Raw genomic sequence first — 23,795 nt, 5'->3', positions numbered from 1 at the left:
AACAGGTAGATACACTATTCTACCCTTAAGAGCGTCAACAAGTTCTGTTCTAGGTCTCTTCAATGCAATTACTTGCCCTAATCTGACGATCGTAAGACAAGGCATTACAAATCGAATCATTGCCATTTCAAAATTATTTAAAGACTTTATGCATTCCGGTGTACAGTCGATATGAAGGTTATTTAATACTGATCGGACATTCTCCTGACTTTTCAACATTTTCCCAGCACAGTAATCACAGACAGAGAATGAATCTATGACATTCTCTTTCCAACCTGTACAATGAATTAGCTGTTCTCTGTCATCTTTGGGTATGTCCTGTTGGAGGTGTTCTAAAATCTTGGCCAACATTACATCAAAACCTTTCTTATTTGAAAGGGATCTTAGACTCTTCAATTGGTATTTTGTCTTTATCTGCTCGCAACTGTCACAATGCATTGTGGGGTATACATCGCTGATGTTAGCTACCTTATCAAGGCTCTCACCAAATAATTTTATTATTGTATTTTTATCCACAGAAACTCTAATATTGCTATCACCGTAGATGACGTCTTGATTTTACGACAAAGTCTACTTGACACTTCTTCTAAATAATGACTTAATTCCTTGTACGAACCCTCGACTTTTAGTAGATTAATATGTTGTATAATCTTAGATTTTGATACTGCCTTATATACGCTATTAATGAAATAGGTAAAGACAGGAAAATGTGGAGCTAGTGCCCTTAGACAACGCAAATAGCTCTGACATCCCTCATTTGGGCTACAGTATAACGAATGCGCATGCTTTCTTGTGTCCCTGTAATTGATTTCACAATAATCCAATTCGCCAAGGTAGAAATTAACCACTTTATCAGTTGAAAATTGTAATGCTATATTATTTTCAAAGATATCAAAAAGAATTTGACATAATTCAATATCCGTCGGATAGAGCTTGCAGATATCAGGGTGACATTGCCAAGTAACCTGCTGCCCAATTTTTGGTTTTGAATGTTTACTCAGATTGTTATAGGTGACTCCAGCCATCATAATTTCCTTGTAAGATCTAGTTTCAGAGCATTTTTCAATAGTTGTCTCGTACTTTCCAGGACAGTTTGTTCTACTACACAGAGCATTTTTTGCCAAATATTCAGTAAAACTAAAAGAACTGTTTAAAACACAGTTAGAAATACTTTTTTCTTGAGTCGGTGTTCCAGGAATTTGTTCTAAATCATTAGTCTTACAAACACACATACTAATAACCCTAACAGGCTCGTTTTCGCCATAATTAAAAAACATTGCTTTTCCTTCGCTATTGATAGGTATGCTTGTATATATATTTTTATTGCTGCTGCATAAACTGCAATTGCTCCTTCCAAAATTAATATACGAATTTTTTAAGAAGTACGCCTCCGTATATTCACTGTGTTGTCAAACATTTTCCATTGTATCTATAAACTGTTCCGCAGTTGCCAATCCATACCTTGGAAGCTTTTCATTAAACTGACAACATTTCTTTTGGATATTACTATGAAGCTTTGCCAAAGCATTTCTAGCCGACTTTTCAACAGCATCCGCTCTTTCAAAGAGAATTTTAATCTGTAATTTTGAATACTTTTCGTGATCCTGGTAAAACATGCGTAAAATGTTTCTCAATTTACGAGGATCAGCCTGCATTTTTGCCATTTTCTTGTATTTCTGAATCTAATTTTTCCCTTTGTATTTACGCATTCTTCGGTACAACCTCGCAGAGAATTTAATTTTTTCATTATAGCTTTTGTCAACCCAGTATCTACCCATTATTCTGGTAGCAACTTTTTTTCTTATATATTTTTCGGTAATCTTCATCATTGTGATAACGCTCCTTGATCTTTTGTCTAGCCTGCTCAATTGTTGCTTCTCTATAAAGTATATCATTTTGATAACGCTCCTTTATCTTTTGTTTGGCTGCCTCAATTTTCGCATGTGTATAATCTTCATCATTGTGATAACGCATCTTGTTGTTTTGTTTGATTACTTCTCGATACGCCTAGTCGGTTGAATACCTTTGCTTTTTTCTTTTCAAGATGTTGTCTCTGTTTTTTGTATAGTACGGTTTTTTTTAAATTACGTATAATATCTCGCTTAGAAGGAATCTTGTTACAAAACAAGAAATAATATTTTCATCTAATTAACACTTCTTATGACTCGTATCGAGTATCCATAACCTAACAAAAAGTAAAACTAATTTTTAAATTTTCAGGTATTTTGTTAGTTTGAATGAAAAGAATAAAATTATTGTTCAGATATCATAAATATTTTTGCAGTTTACAGAATAACTTTAGCGATTCTAAACTGAAAAATAAAATATATATTAAAAAATGGAATTTTTTGGTCTGAAACTACATAGTCAATCCCACATCGTGTAGTTAGAACCTAACCAAAAATAAAACTAATTTTAACATTTTAAGATATTTTGCTAGCTCGAATTGAAATATTCGAACTATTGCTCGGATACCATGGATATTTTTGCAGTTTACACAAGCTGCAAAGAACGCACAGACTAATCTTTGTAAATTGAGAAAAATTTTACGAATGTTTTACAGGGATTACGAAAAATGTTCAAAATTAAAGATTAAAATTATCTCTGAAAGAATAGATTTTGTTGAAAAGTCAGCTAGAGATGCTTTCGCAAAACTTCATAGTAATATCCAAAAGAAATGTTGCATGTTTAGTGAAAAGCTTCCAAGGTATGGACCGGCAGCTGTGGAACAGTTTACGGATGTAATGGGAAATCTTATAAATCACTTTGAAAATATGGAGGCATTATTTTCTTTTAGTTAGCTTTAGATTAAATATTATGATCGAACACTTATATTATACTAATATATCCAGTAAATAATTACGTCATTGACCAATATTGTGTCTGAAAAATAACGTTTTTCGTAAGAAATAATTAATTAAAAAAAAATAAGTGCAAAAGGCACTAGATCTAGAGATTTCCTTTAAAATTAGCTATTGAACAACTATCTACGATGTTCCAGTGCCAAGCTATCTCTGGATACAAAGAAAAAAAATATCCCGTTTAGGCAGAATGTTGTAGTAGCTGCCACTTTTCTTGATTTTCAAGACAATATATTTCCCTTGCTGTTCAAGCCAAGGTACAGAAAGTTAACTATACAGGGGTTTCGGATAAGGCGGTTCTAATGGTGTATTTTTTGTTTTGATCTGACTCCTTTTTTAGGAGCTATGGGTTTTTATATTTTTTAACATTGGACGTGATCGTCTCTTACTAGGTTGCTAGCTACCGCTGCAACCCAGACCTGGATTGAAATTATTACAAACAGGAAAAAGCCTACGGCTTTTTCTTAGTTTGAGTAGAAAGAGACGAATTTCAGAGAATAAAGCATGTAAGTAAGTCAATTATTGCACCATACTCTAGAAAAGTTTACCGATGATAATACTGCCACTAAGGATAGAGCTACTACTTATAATTAATATTTCAGTTACTATGAGCAAGTGTTCGTTCTTTATTATAAAAAGTTCTTTCTTTATTATAATTTAATATAAAAAATCCTTACTGTATTACAAACAGGAAAAAGCCTATGGATTTTTCCTAATTTGAATAGGAAGGGACGACTTGGCTACAACCTATGATTATGACATCATTGATCAATCTTAAACATTAATTATAATCTTATTTTAGTTACTATGGGCTGGAAGTTTGTTCTTTACTGTAATTTCAAGCCAATATATTTCCCTTGCTGTTCAAGCCAAATGACAGAAAGTTTCCTATTCAGAGATTTCAGACATGGCGGTTCTAATGGTGTACTTTTTGTTTTGATCTGATTTTTTTGATTTATGGGTTTTTATAATTTTTAACATTGGACGTGATCGTGTCTTTGTAATAAATTCCTAATGATCGTCTTTTAATATAAATCTAGTAAATTTATCAATTACTATCGGAAACAATTCTTTCTTTAATATCAAATATATAAGAAAAAAGTTGCTACCAGAATAATGGGTAGATACTGGTGTGACAAAAGCTATAATGAAAAAATTAAATTCTCTGCGAGGTTGTACCGAATAACGTATAAGGACAAAGGGAAAAATTACATTCAGAAATACAAGAAGATGGCAAAAATGCAGGCTGATCTTCGGAAATTGAGAAACATTTTACGCATGTTTAACCAGGATCACAAAAAAACATTCAAAATTACAGATTAAAATTCTCTTTGAAAGATCGGATGCTGTTGAAAAGTCGGCAAGAAATGCTTTGGCAAAGCGTCCTAGTAATATCCAAAAGAAATGTTGTCAGTTTAATGAAAAGCTTCCAAAGTATGGATTGGCAACTGTGGAACAGTTTATTGATGCAATGGAAAATGTTTGACAACACAGTGAATATACGGAGGCGTACTTCTTAGAAAATTCGTATATTAATTTGGGAAGGAGCAATTGCAGTTTATGTAGCAGTAATAAAAATATATATACAAGCATACCTATCAACAGCAAAGGAAAAGCAATGTTTCTCAATTATGGCGAAAACGAGCCTGTTAGGGTTATTAGTATATGTCTTTGTAAGACTAATGATTTAGAACAAATTCATGGAACGCCGCCTCAAGAAAAAAGTATTTCTAACTGTGTTTTAAACAGTTCTTTTAGTTCTTTATAGTAAAGAACGAACTTCAGTCCATAGTAAATAAAACAAGATTATAATTAGCTTTGGAATAAAATACTGTCAGCGATGGGATTCGAACCCATGCCTCCGAATTGAAGAGTGGCTAACACCAGCACCTTAAACCACTCGACCACGCTGCCTCACATAACTATGCCGTTATAATGCCATTATAAACGCCATAATACTCTAAATTAAAACTCTAAACTAAAACTCTACACTATGACTAAACTAAACTCTAACTAAAACTCTAAAGTAAAACTCTAATCAAACTAAAACTCTAAACTAAAATTCTAAGCTATAACTCTGAGCTAAAACTCTAAACTAAGACTCTAAACTAAAACTCTAAACTAAAACTCTAAATTAAAACTCTAAGCTAAAACCCTAAACTAAACAAAAACTTTAAACTAAAACTGAACTAAAACTTTAAACTAAACTAAGTTAAAATCTCTATACTAAAACTCTAAACAAACACTCTACGCTAAAATTCTAAACTAAAACTCTAAACTAAAATCCTATACTAAAATTCTAAACTTGCATACGGCTTGACACAAAACTTAACGCAAAACTTGACGCAAAACTTGACACAAACCTTAAAAAACAACTTGACACAACTTAGCCATCAGATTTAAGCTTTATGATCTTGTGTTCCTTCCCACGAATCTCTAGCTTATAATTACCCCACGGACTGATTACGGCATTTTCACCATCACAATAAAGTTTTTTTATAAGTGATTATCCAGCGTAGTTTATTCTTTTCCAAGAACTGCATTGCTCCTAGAGATGTAAAATTATATATCGTTTCGTCTCCTCCTGTTTTGCTTGTTTCAAAACATAGTGGAGAGTGAAAGTTTTTAGCAGCCGAAGACCATAAAATGTTCCTAAGAACTACTGGCATTAGTTTGCTTACCCGTAAACGATCCTGTGGGTCTTCATTCAGCAAATCAATTTTGTGTGGTAGATCTTTTTGAAAATAAGGAATACCACCGTATGCACACCAGTATCTATCGTTAACAACAGCAGCAATAGGTATGTACTGACAACATTTTATGATTAGATTATATATTTTACTTGAATACTTCATAGTTTTTTTATAATCTTCGCCATGTATTTGGGTCATTAGAATGGATTCATGATCACCCCGGATCAAATAGAAACTTTCAGGGTGGACAAGTTTCATTTTTAGGGTGTGTAGAAACGCCTCAAGGTTTTTAAGTCCCCCGCCTAAACAATTCCCCAGCTGTATCATCTTGTGGTCTTTTGGTGTCGAATTCCACAGGTCAAAGCTATAGCCACTATGATTGCTACCGAATACCGTCACCATTGTTGCATTTATGAACAGAATATTTTCTTCCTGTTTCAAAACGTCAACGAAATTTCTGATAAGGTATTCTATTTGAACTTCTACGTCTGGAACTACGTCTGGATTGTAATTCTCCTCACGTACTGACATATTATTATTCTTTCTTTTTTCCACTAGCGTGAGACCATATTTTTTCAATGTTTAAAATTATTAAGTACACAATACCCCGTGTCAAGTAGCTAAAACCTAGCAAAAAACAAAACTAATTTTAAAATTTTTAGGTATTTCTCTTGTTTGAATTAAAAAATTAGTATTATTGGTTAGACACCATAAATATTTTTGCATTTTACATAATAAGTTTAGCGATTCTGGACTGAAAACTAAAATAATAGGAATTATAAGACAATAATATGGAGATACGTACTTTACGGGTTACAAACCAAAAAAAGTTTGGTTCCAGGATACAATAATAACTTTGAACTGAGATGAAAAAAATTTTGGTTCCAGGAGACAAAAAGCAAAACTAATTTCAAAATTTTCATGTATTTTTGTAGTTTAAATTAAGAAATTACTATTACTGGTTAGACATCATAAATATTTTTGCAGTTTACATAATAACTTAAGCGATTAAGCCAAAAAAGAAAATTTTGGTTACAGGAGACAAAAAACAAAACTAATTCAAAAATTGTCAGGTATTGCTCTAGTTTGAATTAAAAAATTAGTATTATTCGTTTGACATAATAAATATTTTTGCAGTTTACATAATAACTTTAGCGATTCTGAACTTAAAACTAAAAAAAAAAAAATTGAATATTTCTCATTGGAAATATAGGACAACAATATAGAGATACGGACTTTATGGGTTAAGCCAAAAAATTTTGAACCAAGATGATATAACATTAATGGCGTAAAAAATGGTGTAGCGATTCAATTGAAGCAAAAGGAAAACCAAACTAATTTTTTAATTTTCAGGCTTTTTCTGGTTTGAATTAAAAAATGGAAATTATTGTTCAGACACCGTGAATATTTTTGCACTTTGCAGCTAAATAAAATTATTTTTTTTTAATTTTCAGGAATTATTCCAGTTCCATTTGCCAAATAAGATTTTTTTTTCAAAGAATCGAGCAGCTAACTAAGTCCAATATATACAATGGTATGTTCTTCGAATGATCTCTTTTAATTAGGTTCCTAGCTACCGCTGCAAACCAGAACTATTAAAAAAAAATATTTTATATTTAATTACAGAAGGAACTAGATGTAGCAAGTTTTACTATTGAGACGAGTCGCTCTTACTATACAACATACAGTTCGTTATCACGAACTGTTTGCTTTGATGTATCTATTGGTACCAAAATTTCGTTCTTTAAAGTTTCGGTTACTATTGAGACAAGTAGCTATTATTACTATAGAGTTCATTACCATGAACTGTTTGATTGCTTCAAAATTCAAATATCTTTGAAAAGACTGCAGCATGAAAACACATCAAAAATGCATTTTTTTTTTTTTACAAAATTGATTCTACTTTAAAAATTATTTTACTTTTAATTACAAAAGTGACTAGATGTAGCAATTTCCTTTAAAATGAGCTATTATAGAGCTCTCTATGATTTTCCAGTGCCCAACTAGCCGAGGAGAAAAAAAAACGGAAAGAAAAAAATATCCCGTTTGTGGAGAATAACGTGGTTAAAGTCAATTTTCTTGATTTTCAGGCCAATATATTTTCTTTGTTATTCAAGCCAAAAGGCGGTAAGTTTCCTTTATAGGGGTTTCGGACAAGGCGGTTGTAATGGTGTACTTTTTATTTTGATCTGACTCTTTTTTTAGGAGTTAGGGGTTTTTATATTTCATAACATTGGACGTGATCGTCTCTTACTAGGTTGCTAGCTACCGCTGCAACCCGGATTTTTTTATAATTTATAATGAACCACATCAATCCTTTATTATAAAAGCTTGTAAATTGGTTTTCATCAATACAGGGCTATTACTTCATGTTGTTTTTTTCATTATAAAAGCCTGTAAACTGGTTTTCACCAATACAGGGCTATTACTTCATGTTGTTTGTCATTATAAAAGCTTGTGAATTGGTTTTCATCAATACAGGGCTATTACTTCATGTTGTTTGTCATTATAAAAGCTTGTAAATTGGTTTTCATCAATACAGGGCTATTACTTCATGTTGTTTGTCATTATAAAAGCTTGTAAATGGTTTTCATCAATACGGAGCTATTACTTCATGTTGTTTGTCATTATAAAAGCCTGTAAATTGGTTTTCACCAATACGGAGCTATTACTTCATGTTGTTTGGCATTATAAAAGCCTGTAAACTGGTTTTCATCAATACAGGGCTATTACTTCATGTTGTTTGTCATTATAAAAGCCTGTAAACTGGTTTTCACCAATACGGGGCTATTACTTCATGTTGTTTGTCATTATAAAGCCTGTAAACTGGTTTTCATCAATACAGGGCTATTACTTCATGTTGTTTGTCATTATAAAAGCTTGTAAATTGGTTTTCATCAATACAGGGCTATTATTTCATGTTGTTTGTCATTATAAAAGCTTGTAAATTGGTTTTCACCAATACGGAGCTATTACTTCATGTTGTTTGTCATTATAAAAGCCTGTAAATTGGTTTTCACCAATACGGAGCTATTACTTCATGTTTTTTGTCATTATAAAAGCCAATATAAGGTTTCTTTTTTCATAAGCTTGGTTTCAATTTCAATCTAGGGATTTTGCTTTAAAATTTTCGAAAAAAAATTAATAGTTTACTCTCGACATTATCCATTGATTGAAATGCAATAAGTAGATAAATTTGGCTAGGGCTAGCCCGACCATAAGAGCCTTTCACTTTGGTTAATTCACCGCAACAAGAAGTCAAGAATTCCCCAAAAAAATACCTTGGACCTCAAAGAAGTCTTATCTAGACCAGGAGTTTTCTTCGGAAGAAGAAAAAACTTACTCAGTGAATCAAGCAAAACAATATTCGACTAACGGAATAATGAGATCGTATCGAACCTTTTCTTGTTAGAACATCAATTATGTGCTAGTTTTTGAGTAGTTGTTCAATCTAATTCTAAAAATGAGCATCAGACACTGATGTCAAATGTTTACTAAAAAACTTGTCGAAATTGTGCAAACAGGCCAAATTTTTGGTTGAACAAACCAATTTAAAAATTTTCACGATTAACCTTAAAAACTTGATCTATTTTGTAATAATATTGATTTTTCAGAGGATGGAAAACCTGCATCTGGGAAAGTTCCTAGAAATTCAGGGGTAAATAGAAACAATGATTCTAGGTACAGAATTCCACCCTATACGCAAAAAAAAACAAATTTCCCAACCTATCACCTACTCCTAGATCCGCCAAAGCATCTTGCCTATTGAAAGCTTCAGTGGTACCATTTTAAACAAAAATGCTGAGAGGGGGAAAACTCGGGAGGGGGGTAGTGGTTAATTTTGCAATCTTCTTCAATGAAAATACCAAAAATGGGTATTTTTTAATGGAAAATTCCAAAAAAAAGGTATTTTTGAAATATAGTGGGGAGGGACAAAAATCAAGGAGGACCCCCCCCCATCCAATTAGAATCCCTGGAATGCTTGGTAGTAAATGGAACTAGTTTTGCAATCTATCTAAGTAGTTACAGAAGACTTTGTGTACAACAATAAAAGAAATTTAATATCTTCATCCAATGACCATATAAATTCACATAGAAGTAACTAACTCCTTTTAAATTCTAAGATTTCTACCAACTGAATCATAAGGGATGTCAGAATAAAACTGAAAACAAATTAATACGCCAAATTACCGAATTCTAGAAATCGCCATTAATGTTTTCATAAACTGATATTTAAATTTCTCCCTTTTAAAGTTGTAGGTTAATTATTTTGCAAGAACAAAAACAATTTGTAATTTAGCTCATTAATGCACTTTTTATCATTTTTTACATATAATTCTTATGCTAGACACTTTTGAAAAGTTAGTTTCCATATTTTTTGGAATCGCAATCAACTTAACTGAGAGCTGAAGCCTTATCAACATTTGGTGCAAAAACAGAAAATCCAATTTCTTACGGAACGGAGACCGGGATTACCATTCCAATTTGGCAGATTTGACATTGTTTCTTCCACAACATCACTGAAAATAAAACAGTGAAGACTAAAGACCGTTATTCGCGAGATAGCCATTATTCGCGTTATTCGCCATTTTAAAGTCAAGACTAGTGTAAAACTGCTGGGCCGATATCCACGAAAAGAAAAGAATTGCCTATGTTTGAAAGCAAATAGAATAGAAAATAGAACAGTGGAGATTAAAGGGCGTTAATCACGAGGTGCCTAGCGATGCAGGCTTAGCTTCCCATCTGAAATTTGCAACACTGTAAAGCTGCTCGGCCGATATTCGCGAGGAGAAATAATATTGAAAGAAAGTCTCGTCGAAATATATACATTTTTCGCTCTTTTTCACTGGCTGTAGTTTACTACGTCATTTTACCGTTTTTACCTTTTTAACCGTTTTATTAATTTTTATCAATAAAATGACATGTATTTTCCACGCTAGATTACAGAACAATCTTGCTTGTTCATTGTATTTTGCGTTCCTTTTTATTTTATTTTTGTGATTCTTTTTGTGATCAGAGTTTAACAGTCGGTACAGATCACAACCCGAATGTGTGAATCTTGCAACCCAATTTACGACAAGACTAAGCAAAAACACACACAATAAGCATGTCAAGCAAATGAACAGACGGTATTGTTTCCAAAATTAATCCCTAAACAACTGATCCAAAAGCCAAAAACAGAAGATATCCAAAATGGCAGATAAAAAGAAACATCAAAATAATTCAACAGCATACTAACCAAAACAATAGCAAGATTGCACAGACAATAAAACAAAAAAAAAGTCCATAACCCAATTGCTACTAATAAATATGGACCCCTAAGAATATGATCCAAGTGTTTTAGTTTAAAAACTTTCAGAAACGTTAAAAAATGATTTATACAGAGGTGCCAATTTAACAGGGTAGAGGGAGAAGTTGCCACCTCCCACTCGAAAAACATTTTTCTTATATTTTCGGTGAAAAAAAAATAACGAAAAAACACTTATTGTCCCCGCCCAAATTTGGGAAATACCTTTTTTCTGTATCTTCATAGAAAAAATCCTAGCCCCCCACCCGACAATTTTTGTGAATTGGCATCCCTGTCATTAGGCGTACATTTATATCATTGGTAGAAGACACATCCTATGTTTTAGTTAAAAATAAGATTCGGTCGAACATTCATGAGTTTTAGTTCCCTAAAACTCTAAACTTAAAAAGGCATAAGAATAATTCCAACATCTTAAATAACAAAATCAAAGCTAAGAGCATGTTTAGCTCCAGACGTCTGTCGCATAACGCCTTTGACCCTCCATTTTCTTGATAAAAGACCGGGCATCCGCTTCTGACATGTTGCCTTCTCTTTGAATGATTAATATTAGAGTCTCAAGAACCTCTCTTGCCATATTCTTCGCATCACTAAAAAAAAGAGTAATCTTATATTATTAAACGACCAATAATATCATACATATTTATTTATCAGTCAATATTTTCTTAAAAACCTGGCAATATATATATTTTTTTTAAAAGTCACACTACCATTTTCCGATGTGAAAAAAAAATCAAGATAGATCACGACTTTGGAAAATTCGTTTCTGCATCCCAGTCCCCTTAATATTTTTCATAAGTCGTCTATGACTGAAATTAGAGACCCCTGAAGGTTGAGAGCCTAGAGCATAAGTATAAGGAGTTTTAAAACGCAATTTTTTTGTTGACAGATCAGTTGTATCCGAGTTGTTAGAGAAAGACTTCCCCGTCTGATAGCTGAGACACAAGTTTCGAATTCGTAATTGCTTTACATTAAATGATTCGGATTGCAGCAAAAAAATTGTAATAGCAACTTGTATCAGGGGTGGATCGAGAGCAAAATCTTGGAGGTGGCCTAATGTGACATGGGCGCCAATGAGCAAAATCTTGGAGGGGGGGGGGAATATGAAAAAGGTGCCAATAATTGACCAAATTGACAGATTTATTCTAAAAAAAAGAGTAAGAAAATGAAAAAAACAAGGAATGAGGGCAACAGAAAAAATCTTGGGGGGCCGGGCTCCTCCCAGGACCCCGCAGATCCACCACTGACTTGCATACAAGGGTACCCAGCTTCACAGGTGGAGGGAAACCTCAACATGCGTAAAAACATGGTTATATATAAGGTTATATATTAAATAATGTTTATCGCCTTGGTTTTAATAATCTTGACCCTGAAGATATTTACTCCTGGGGTATTCATTACTGTAGACCGTCAATGATATATCACGTGTTTAATCGGTTGCGGGGTAAACAGACGTAGAATTTGGTAATTGGGTGAATCGGGAAAATTCATTCTCCCCTCCCCCCCCCCGATCGTCACGAAAGGGTAATAATGTTTTGTTTTATTAGATTTATTTTGTAACATTCCATCTTTTAATTTCGTATGTTTATACATAACCAGCAGCCAGCTTTTAGGAACTTCCGAGATTCGTCCAAATTTTGAATAATCAATTTGATACTCGCAAGAAGTTATCTTCACTAAAAAAAGTAAGATAATTTTGATTTTCTTTTTGAGAAAAATAAACTGTAAAAAATACTAAATACAGAGAAAAAAAATGAACGATACAAAAGAAAAAGTGTAGAAGAAAAATAAAAAAAAAGCAATTTGTGTATTGCTTAAAAAGAAAGGCAAATAAATAGGCGTGTTTTTGTATTGATTAGCTCCATCAAAGTCGTTGATTAGGACTTTTAGGGGGGGGGGAGCGACTACTTAAAATGCTCATTAATTTCATTCCCTCGACACATTCGTACGCTAGAATTTAGTGACTTATTTGTAAAAAAGAAGGAGAAAAATTCCCAAAAGGAAACGCCGAAGAATGTGTGTATTTGTGCATATCGCCCTCCTGGATCTGCTATGGTCCGAGCATCAAACCACCAAAAAAACAGAACAAAGAAGATATGGTGCTCATTCTGATTGTAAGGATGTGTTTATGAAAACTATTCAGAAATTTTCCATGTTCATCCCATTTTTGAACACTAGATTTATTTCGGCTTGGTGCTGCACTAGATGTTAGTAGTAGTAGTAGTAGTGACTTGACTTAACTTGAATCAGGTCTCCTGCAGGCATCGCTCGGCACAGACTGTGACGTCTGCTTCCTCCATCCGCTTCGATCCAGGGCAAGCGTTTACGCTTCGGTCAGTCAGATGTTTGCTATCGCCAGGAACTCGGACAGGCTGTCAGACCATCGCTTCTTTGGTCGGCCGCGAGGTCACTTCCAACCGGCTTCCTTAGGGTTAAAGTCAGGTCTTTGTAATCGTCTTTACGGGTAACTGCAGGGGTATTCAAAAAAGGTCTCCAAACCATCGTAAGGTACGCTCTGCTACTTGGGTAGTAAAACAAGACTACTTGGGGAACTGCAGCAGCTTCTTGTTACCCACAAAATTAGTAGTAGTACTAGTAGTAAATTGATTAAACACTTACGGGGGATATTTTTATTTTCTAAAGCAAAGTTACCCCCCCCCCCTCAAAAAAAGAAAGAAAAACTACGTTTATTTGTTATTTCATTTAAATACAAAATCCTTGCCCTGTAAATTTTCGTGAATTAGCATCCTTGTTTGTATGTGGTTGAAAACACACCTCAACTAACTAATCGGGTATACAAACTCACCAGAGTAGTTTACGGAAGATATCCGAAACCCTGAGTTGTCGATTTTTTTTTTTTTTTTTTTTTTTTTTTTTTTTGAGAAAACACATCACAGATAAATAGCTAAAGCAATGTTTTTACCATGGAGTTATAGGAACGTAATTTCTCTTTTTAACTTGTGTTTTAATACCAATAAAAAGCAGTTGAAAAAGAAAAAACCTGTTTACATTTAGAAATTTCAAATTAGATTAAAAATTTAATTTTAAATGGAGTTCAGATTTTATTAAGTAAAGACTGAAATAGTTTAAATATTTTATATTTCTGTTAGGTAACGCTGCATTGTTAGTGATGATAGTAGCCGTTGTCAGGGACACACAAAGGGAGAAAAGTTCGGGGCCCCGGGGGATCAGGACCCGTAATATTTTCTCGTATTTCTAAGTTCTTCTCGCACAAATCATCAAATAACTTTTTTGTCATTGCCCCCCCCACCCAAAATAAAATTCCTGTTGACGCGTCTGGTACTAATTCCCATTAAGCCCAGTCTAAAGCGACAAAGATTTGTCTCTCGTCATTTCCTTATTCATTTGCTTCTGTCAATATAGCCTTAGGGCAGTGCTGTCAATTTAGGAGCGGGCTTTGACCTCTGCATTTTTCTTCATTCCCTTCCCCTAGATACTAAAAAATCTTTTCTGAGTTATTTTCATTGAAAAACGCACTTTTTTGGTGTTGTCACTGAATAAGTTGAAAAAACAACAAATACCCCCACCCTAGATCTGAAAAAATAAATCCCACCACCAAATTTTTATGATTTGACACAACTGATCTTAGTCCGGGATTTATTTTTTTCATGCCAATTATTGCCTATAATAATTATTTTTTTCCAGTCAAACATACAATTTTTTTATCTTTTATACTTTTTTGACTTCTTGCGATTTTTAAATGATTCCCGAGACCACACTGGCTAAGCATGACAAGACAAGAAAAATTCTAAAAGAAGAAAAAATGAGGAAATTTACAACCAGTGAAAATGAAAATGCAGTGCAAATATTTTGTTCGAGACCTCCACTCGACCGTCCAAAGTGCAAAAATATATTCTATTGTTTTTTATTTATTTTAGTGGTTGGTTTTTTAACATCTCTTTTTTAATTTTTCTTCCTTTCGAGTTTTCCTTATCTAGTAATTTTTCATACTCTTTTTTTTTTAAGTTTTCAATCTTTGTATTAACCATAGCTTTATTTCATGTTGTAAACTAATAGACTACAGTACTAACCAGATATGATATTTTTAAACTTACCCGCATAAATAAAGATGTCCATTCTCTTGGCCGATTATCCTCCATACATCCTCTGCGTCTTCCTTAAGGAGGTGTTGTACATAAACTTTCTGTGCCTGTTCACGTGAGAAAGCAACACGAAGCTACAATGAAATACAAATTTATTTCAGTTACACTATCTCATTTCAATTTACCATACAATGGTAATTTACTACAATTAAAAAAAATTAATTTTTTAAATAAATAGCAAGATTGATTTGTAAATAAATTTTTAATAATTTATTTACCACAAATAAAAATTTATTTCAATGACAACACTTCATTTAAATTTACCATACAATGGTAATTTACCATAGCTTACAAATTTATTTGTAAATAAAGAGTTTGTAAGAAAATAATAGCAAAATTAAATTGTAAATAAATTTTTAATAATTTACAAATTTATTTACCACAAATACTAACTTATTTCAATGACAGTACTCCATTTCAATTTACTATACACTGGTAATTTACCACAATTGACTACATACAGTTTGTGTGCCTGTTCACATGAGAAAGCAACACGAAGCTATGATGAAATAAAATGTATTTCAATTACAGTATTTCATTTCAATTTACCATACAATGGTGAACATTATTTTCCAAATTTATTTGTATATTAAGAGTTTGTAAAAAAAAAAGTAATAACAGAATTAATTTGTAAATAGATTTTTATGTATTTACTTTTAATAAATTGCATTGTCTTCAATCAAATTTCATAACCAAACCGCAGAAGTCCCGTCCAAAAATTCACTAATGGTCCCACCGTCTTTTTGATAGCCATCCCATACTGAGGGTCACAAAACGATTTTAAAGTACCACGTCCTCTTAAAGAAATACCGTAAAAACTTTAAAAAAAAGAAGATTTTCCTCTTAGTTAGTACTTGGGTCAGGGGGGAACGAGTAAAGATCGAGTGTCTGGCGGTAAAATGTGGCGACGGGTAACCTAATACACATTAGAGGGGGAGGGTTAATTACCTTCCCTATAGATTTTGGTATAAAAAAAAGCAGGACTGGTCCGGCCAAAGTGATAAATTCCAGTTTTTTCACCTTGCTTGTGTAGGCAAAAATATACTTTCATGAGTTTGTTAACAAACATATCAAGGAAAGAGTGACGATAGTAGAGGTTATTAACTGCTGCTAAAACCCTTACTATGCGGATTACAAATGTTATTTTTAAAACGACCTAGGACAGTGTTGCAACAAACTTAAACCCTTCAGCGGGTGTCGTTATCCTGAGTTTAGTGTAAAGCCGGTTTCTGACGGTTCTGACCGAGGGCGGAAAATTTTCTCAAGCGAAAATGACCAAGCGCTTGAAAACAACATGAGCTCTCATAAATAAATATTACAAAGATATATAAATGTTCAATATAGTGTTAATACTGAAAATTAATTTTTACTATAAAGAGATAACTCATGCCGACCTCAAAAGGCGGTCGAATACTGAAGAATGGGAATTTCTTGTTATTATTTATTGTTATATGTGTTATATTGTATTATAGCGGTAATACTGAAAATTGACTAGAAATCGATAACAGGAGTATCAGATATGTCTCAACCAAAAAGCAGCCGCATTCTGAAGAACGTGAAGAAGGATGAACAACCATGCCTTGAAGGCCTCTTTTTATGTCGAAAATCTCTTGACTATTTTTCAGTCAATCATCTCCCAGCACAGTATAAGTATATATGAACAGTAGTGAAAAGTCCTATACTCTCCATTAAATGTTTTTGACACACATCAGTCTGGACCTCTCTTCATGACTCCACCTCTTCGCACAAGTGCGATGACAAATGTTTAGCGCATTATATATGCTGTGATCTGACTGAATGTCAAGCAGCAATTGAAACTATTGCTGTGACGTACTGGGACCTTCCCAGTCAGTGCGCTATGATGTGTGTCATTTTTTAATAAGCTCTTCGCTACTGTTCATATATACTTATACTGTGTCCCCCAGACATTTCTCAGTTTCTTCGGGCTTCTGTAAAATTTATGTTTTGCAGCTTAAAATATTTTGAATTACTGAGTCTGATTTTGTACTTTCTGTGACAATTGTTTCTGTGACAATTTTAAGTCAAAAACCAGAAACAAAAAACCACTATGTAAAAAAAAAAAACACTGCAAAAAGAAAGAGCTACCAATAGGATTCAGAGGCATCACTAGCCAAAATATTCGAGGGGGAGGGACAATGTATTTGACCGACTGGTTGATGTTTTTTACCGAAGTATTTGGGTAATATTGCTATTAAAATTTCTTTATTTTGCTACTTTTATACCAACTAACAGAAAACATTGGAGGGGGGCATATTCACGCCATACATGACGCTCCTCGTAGGGTTAGTTAGTTAAGACATGAAAAGCAAATCTACCTTCAAGACTCCATCTTGAACATAGTCATTTAATTCCTCTTCATAGAGGAAGTCGTGATCTTTCTTACGACATCCAAAGTACAAAACATTTTCACCGACTGGACGACCTAAAATTACAATATAAGTGCTAAATTTTAATCATAAAACTTCTGAAGAAATATATTATGAAATTATGAAAGAATGAGAGGAGAGAGAGAGACGGGCATAGAGAGAGAGAGAGAGAGAGAGAGAGAGAGAGAGAGGGAGGGGGGAAAGAGAGAGGAGGGGAAAGAGAGAGGAGGGGCACAGAGTGAGAAAGGAGAGGGGGAGGGTTTGAGAAATTTTCAAAGATTCAGAACGAACATATTGGGCTGTAGGTTGTTTTACGGCTCAAACTTAAATATCTAAGTTCGTTTGATCAAGAACATCTCATCACTGGACAGAGTCATGTTTGAAGACAGCGGTCAGACTGGCATGTCTGATTGAAAGCAATGTTCTCTCGAAAATTTCTAGAAAATTCTTTTAATAGATGTTTACAAGTTCTTCACATATAAAAAAGCTTATGCTCATTTACTGCAAAGGAGGTAGGAGAATCTGCAACAAATATAACAAAAAGTATTTCAGTAAAAATTAGGCTACAGAGATTAAAAAAAATTACAATAAAAAAATTACAAATAGAGAGGAAAGAGAGAGGGAGGGGCACAGAGTGAGAAAGAGAGAGGGCTATTGGGTTTTAGGTTGTTCTACAGCTCGAACTTAATTATCTAAGTTCGTTTGATCAAGAACATCTCATCACTGGACAGTCATGTTTGAAGACAGCGGTTTTCGTTGTGTGAAAACGACCAAATGACGTTACTATGCAAATTCAGATTATTAATTTTGATTGGGAAGCACCATTCTTTAGCACCGCCACAAAACTTCAAGAGAAAATATTAGAAGATGGCAGCTTTCGTTAAGTGGAAACAACCAAACGACGTTATTATGGAAAGTCAGGCTGGCATGTCTGACTGAAAGCAATGTTCTCTTGAAAATTTCTCTCGAAAATTTCAAGAAAATTTCCAGAAAAATTATAGTAAATTTCTGGAAAAAATTTCCAGAAACGTTAAGTGAAAACACCAAGCAATGTTATAATGCAAATTCAGGTCGACATGTCTGATTGAAACCGACATTCTCTAAAAGATCTCAGATAAAAAAAAATACTGAAAACATAAAAACATAAAAAAAACATATTTTTATCGGGATTATACATTCAATAGTGTATCCTCCGATCGAGAAGCTTTTATTCATTGAAACCAAAGTATAAACACATACTGAACAAGTACTGACAAAACTCTCCAAAAGTGACCCCGCGTACCTCAGCGCCTCTAGAGGAAAAATGCTGTACTACTTAATCGCTCCAAGCCAATAAATTAATTTTAATACAGCTTTTACGGAACAAGTATAATCACCTACGGAGCTTGTGCATTTATCCCCCAGGTTCGTATAGGTATGGAATCGTCTCCGGAGACGCGGACAAAGGGTCACTTTTTTTGTTTGGAGAGGATAGGTTTTGTCAGTACTTATTGTATGTGTTCATACTTTGATTGAAACGAAATCTTGCCGACTGGAAACACGAATTTTTCCCGTCGGCATGTCCAGCCGAAAAAAAACTTCTGGAAAAATTTTCCCGAAACGTTAAGTGAAAACGACCAAGGCATTTTATTATGCAAATTCAGGTCGACATTTGATTGAAAGCGACATTCTCTAGAAGCCTTCTAGAAAATTTCAGATAAAAAAGATACTGGAAACATAAAACATACAAAAAAACGTATTTTCTATCGGGATTATACATTCAATAGTGTATTCTCCGATCGGGAAGCTTTTATTCATAGAAACGAAATCTTGCCGACTGGAAACACGAATTTTTCAACTCTGATCCCGAACTGAAGCAAACAAATCATTGGTCCAAATGAACATATTTTGCGGCCTAAGACAAATTTTTACACAAAACATAAAAAAAATGGGAAAACACAGATAAAAAGACTTCAGCCGAGTTCTGATCGACAACAGCAAATTTCGTCAAGCGACAAAAATTAAAACCTTTGTACATTCTACTGATGTCGTAAATGCAACAGTACACCCTTAAAACAGAAGCTTACATTTATTTTAACGAAATCTGGCCTGCCGGAAAAGCGAAATTTTGCCGGCCGGAAAAACGAATTTGTCGCTTTTGCAAAACACAGAAGTGAATCGATAATTATTTTCACTTGAACATATCCTTTTATGAGGCGAGGGGAAATGGGGCACACGGAGCGAAAATTAACTCTTGTCAGAACCTACTTCAGGGATTTTGAAGAGCAACTAACCTTCACTCTTTAAAAACGCTCTTTCCTGCAAAAATCCTCTAAATGGAGCAATTCCAGTACCAGGACCAATCATTATAATTGGAGTTTGGACACGAGGTGGCAGTCTGAAATTCAAATGTTAGAATTAATCAATAGCTTTTAAAATATTTTATTCTTACTATTACTTATTTATTTCATCCACCATTTCATATTGTTAAAAATTAGCTGAAACAAATTATTTAAGCAACCCTCGCTTCCTCATGCTATTAGCTATTAGCGTCGCTAATAGCATATTATATAATAAACTTTGACAAACTTAGCAAATTATAATATTATAAATTATCATTATAAAAATACAAGCAGTAAAACCTGTCGGCCGATAAACATAAAAAAGAAAAAGAAACTGTAACCTGTACTCTTTCCTGAGGGCTACGAAAATTAATATACCCTCTCCGGTACTTTATGATATACGATCTATCGCTCAAGCAGTTCATTCACTGACGCATTATACAACCAATTTTTTTTCGTAAGTTTCTTTCAGCTTAGCGTGAGACAAGACAAAGAGAAGTGACAGAACAGATGGAAAATATATAATTTGGGCTATACATTTGCACATTAGGGGGTAAAGTATTTGGACAGCGTGAAGTTTGAAAACAATTCTTACTACATAATATGCAGAATAATTGTACCTAACACATTAGGCATGCAGACCCGCTATACTTTACCCCCCCCCCTCCCCAATAAGCAAATATATGGCCCAAATTTGTTACTAAAGTATTATGTTTTTATCTGACTTTGGTATATTTCATTAGGAATGAGCGTCAGAGAAACATATTAAAAGAACATTAGGCAGGGCGTATATCATATAAGTACCCCCTCTCACCACAAGTCGCAAAATTTGAAGCCCCCTTGTCCCTCCTCTAAAAAAAAAATTTAAAAAAAAAACTATAAAAAAAGAAAACTGTCACCAAGGTAGACTTCGTTAAACTATATCTTTGAAATACTTTTCCAAAATTATTCGAATTAAAACTTTTACACAAGAAGAAATATAACTCAATACTTTACTTTTCATCGACGAAAAAAATCCCAATGTCGAGTTCATATCCACGATCCCATATTGGGATTCTGATGCTCTACGCACTAAGCTAACAAGGCTTGTTAGTTGGTTTTAAGCCTTTTGGTTAAGTTTATATATAATATAACCGAATTTTCTATACATGGTTTACTCTAGAGATATGGACAGTTGCCAATTACAAAAGTCAATGAGATAATTTTTTGCCAAAAGACTATAAGAAGCTCTGAGAGAGTCGAAATTACTTGACGCATCAAAATATTAAACAAAACGAAACCTTACGAAATCTAGAATAACAACTAAATTAAACGCAAAATAAATAAAAATGTTCAAAAAAAAAATTGAGGGTCGAATACCATGCATCAAATCGTCAACACAAAAATTGAATAAAAGGTAATTGAAATATATCATGCAAAAGTGTTACGTCAGAAATTATTAAGATGAACTTTACAGAACAAACGGTCAATAAAAATGTTAAAAAAAGAAATAGGAGGGGGGGGGGGGAATTTACTTGTGTAACATTTCAGCTATATAGGGAAGATAAGCTATATATTTTTCTGCAAAGATTGTTTTGAGTAACTGAAATTATTAGTTGACGAATGAGCACTGAGACTAGTGAGATGAACCATTAGTTGACTAATGTTGTAGTTGACTATTAATGACTAATCAGCACTAAGGGTAGTAAAATGAGCCATTAGTTAACTAATGCTGTTAATAGTTGACTAATTTTAGTCGACTAATGAACACTAAGGCTAGTAAGATGAACCATTAGTGAATGCAGTGTTTCTACTTCTACATATTTTTCCTTGAGTCAACGGAACTTGATGTCTGTCTACGGACAAAACAACGCAGCTATGGAATCTACGCATTTCCTATGGAAAAAGTAGAATCCTGTTGAGATGTTATATTCACCCTTTCCTTTTAATATTTACCCCCATCACCAGAGAATTCTGGTACAAAATCTAATATTCTCTGCTACATTTTAGTTCGACACCAACGCGTCGTTAGACCAAAACTCTGATACAATCTGATCTGCAACTTTTTTCGTCTGTGACATTGAGTATTGGTATTTTTTGTTATAAGGGTGAATTGACAAAAACCTTACAAAAAAATGAATTATTGAGAACGTTAGTGACCAGCAAATGAGAAAAAAGTTCAAAATTTGGACGAAATTCCAATCTTGTACCTGTGAAAATTATGACGGAAAAAACTACCGCTTTTTGTTGTCATATACTTGGACCATGATACTTTAGTAGCACCTAAGGTCTTACAAAAAATTCTACTGAATCCAAAACCCTATCTACAGATTTTCAAAGGAAAACCTCAAACGGTTAACGGATTATAGAACGGAGCTAGTGGAAACACTGGCCGGGTATCCAAAGAACGGTCCTTTTACTGTTTCATAGTAAGAAGTGCGAAACTGTTCCTACCCAGAATAATTACAAATTAAATACTCATCAAGTTTAACTACTTACACAACTCCTTAATTATACTACTTAAATTAAATAGTTAATTACTTAAAATTAAACTACTTAATTGTACAACTTAACTACTTAATTACTTAAAGTTAATCTACTTAAATTAACTACTTAATTACCAAAGTTAAACTACTGAATTAACTACTTAATTATTACAAATTAAAAAGTTAATTACAAATTAGCTACTGCTAACAACAAAAACTCTCTGAGGCACTAAATCCCCAGAAGCCAGCAAAGCTCCGCATACTCCTTCACCCTGATTTATCCAAAGCTTCCCTCTATACTCTCTCCCCTGAAACTCATCCCCTAAAACTGAAACCTCAACCCAAAATTAATCAAATTCAACGACTGCCGCATTCCTTAAACCGTTTTAAATTTCCTAAAATTCTTATTTACTAGCGCAACAAGCGGTCGAAATTTTAACCAAACTCCAAGTGGCCCTCCGCTCCGAAAACAAATTAAGAAAGAAATACGTCATGCTGCTTCTTGTTATGGTAAGAATAAATTGAATTGGTTAAAACAGAGCAAACCTTAGCAATGGTTTAAGAAAGTAAAAGAAATAGGGGGTTGGTTGTGCAAGAACCTTGATTTCCTTCTGTATGAACCGCCTGAACAGACAGCCAATGAACTGAATAAACACCTAGCTAGAATTGTGTAGGCGTTCCCTCTCGCGGAAAACCAGCTAATCCCTGAAACTCCAAAAGATAAAATCCCGTAAATTTCAGCGAAGCAAATAATAGAAAAAATACAGAAAAAAATAGAATTTGTCCCATTGACATCCGAATTGATGTAATAAAAGCATTCCCTGATAAACTATCAGCACCACTTGTTAGTATTTTTAATGATATTAGTAATTCCGGAAGTTACCAGTCGCACTGGAAGCTTGGCTTTATTACTCCAATCCAAAAGAAGGGAGGCCTGAATGATTTTACTGGAGTACTACCAATCACCTTGACATCAGTTTTTTTCAAAAATGTACAAGGGATTCTTAGCTTATTGGTTAAAGGCAGTGATTCTCGAATTTATTGACTTACAAGAATTTGGAAAGTTGAAGGAAGCATCTACTTCACACCACCTTGTTAGTCTTCTTGACACCGATCTTAAAAATCTTCAAAACCCTGATAGGCCTACTTGGTTGAATCTTTTTATTAATTGATCTCCAGGAAGCGTTCGACCTAATTGACCACGATATCCTTGTAAATAAAATGCTGAGGGAGTTTCAAGTGAGCCCTTTTCTTGTAAAAATTGTTGCCTCATTTTTAACAAATCGTTCTCAAGTGCTTAAATATAAAAATTTTTATTCTGATCTCTTTCTTAACTTTTGTGGTGTCCCCCAAGGAACCCTGATGGGTCCCATTTTATTTCTTATAATGATTAATAGCTTCATGACTGACCACACAGAACGATGGAAGTATGTGGACGATCTGTCTGCACTTGAGGTTTTTCGACGAAATATTAAAAGCTCAATTATGACATTACTCGATGATGTAACACAGGAGGCTTCTTTAGATGAAAGTTAACGCTAATAAATTGTCAGGTATGACAATTAATTTTTTAAATCAGCCCCCTTCTTTCACAAACCCCATTCCTCCAAAAATTTGTCCCATGCATTAAAATACATGG

At 33.7% G+C, this 23,795-nt stretch overlaps 1 protein-coding gene across 1 annotated transcript in view; it reads right to left on the bottom strand.

Annotated features, from left to right (window-relative positions):
• Positions 1-9,588: 9,588 nt before the first annotated feature.
• The window catches only part of Cpr (Cytochrome P450 reductase), a 65,016-nt gene continuing 50,809 nt past the window's right edge, over positions 9,589-23,795 (bottom strand). Inside the window, exons 8-11 of the mRNA XM_089086435.1 lie at positions 19,644-19,747; positions 17,320-17,426; positions 14,936-15,057; positions 9,589-11,449 (exon numbers count right to left, since the gene is read on the bottom strand). Of these exons, the coding sequence (XP_088942561.1) occupies positions 11,305-11,449; positions 14,936-15,057; positions 17,320-17,426; positions 19,644-19,747 (478 nt within the window). The 3' untranslated portion in view covers positions 9,589-11,304. The remainder of the gene's footprint in view (positions 11,450-14,935; positions 15,058-17,319; positions 17,427-19,643; positions 19,748-23,795) is intronic.

The sequence above is a fragment of the Artemia sp. Qi Xiang Cuo genome, chromosome 3 (assembly GCF_049724085.1).
Source record: "Artemia sp. Qi Xiang Cuo chromosome 3, ASM4972408v1, whole genome shotgun sequence".
Lineage (NCBI taxonomy): Eukaryota > Metazoa > Arthropoda > Branchiopoda > Anostraca > Artemiidae > Artemia > Artemia sp. Qi Xiang Cuo.
Note: the sequence above shows the minus strand (reverse complement) of the source record. Positions and strands in the feature narration are given on the sequence as shown.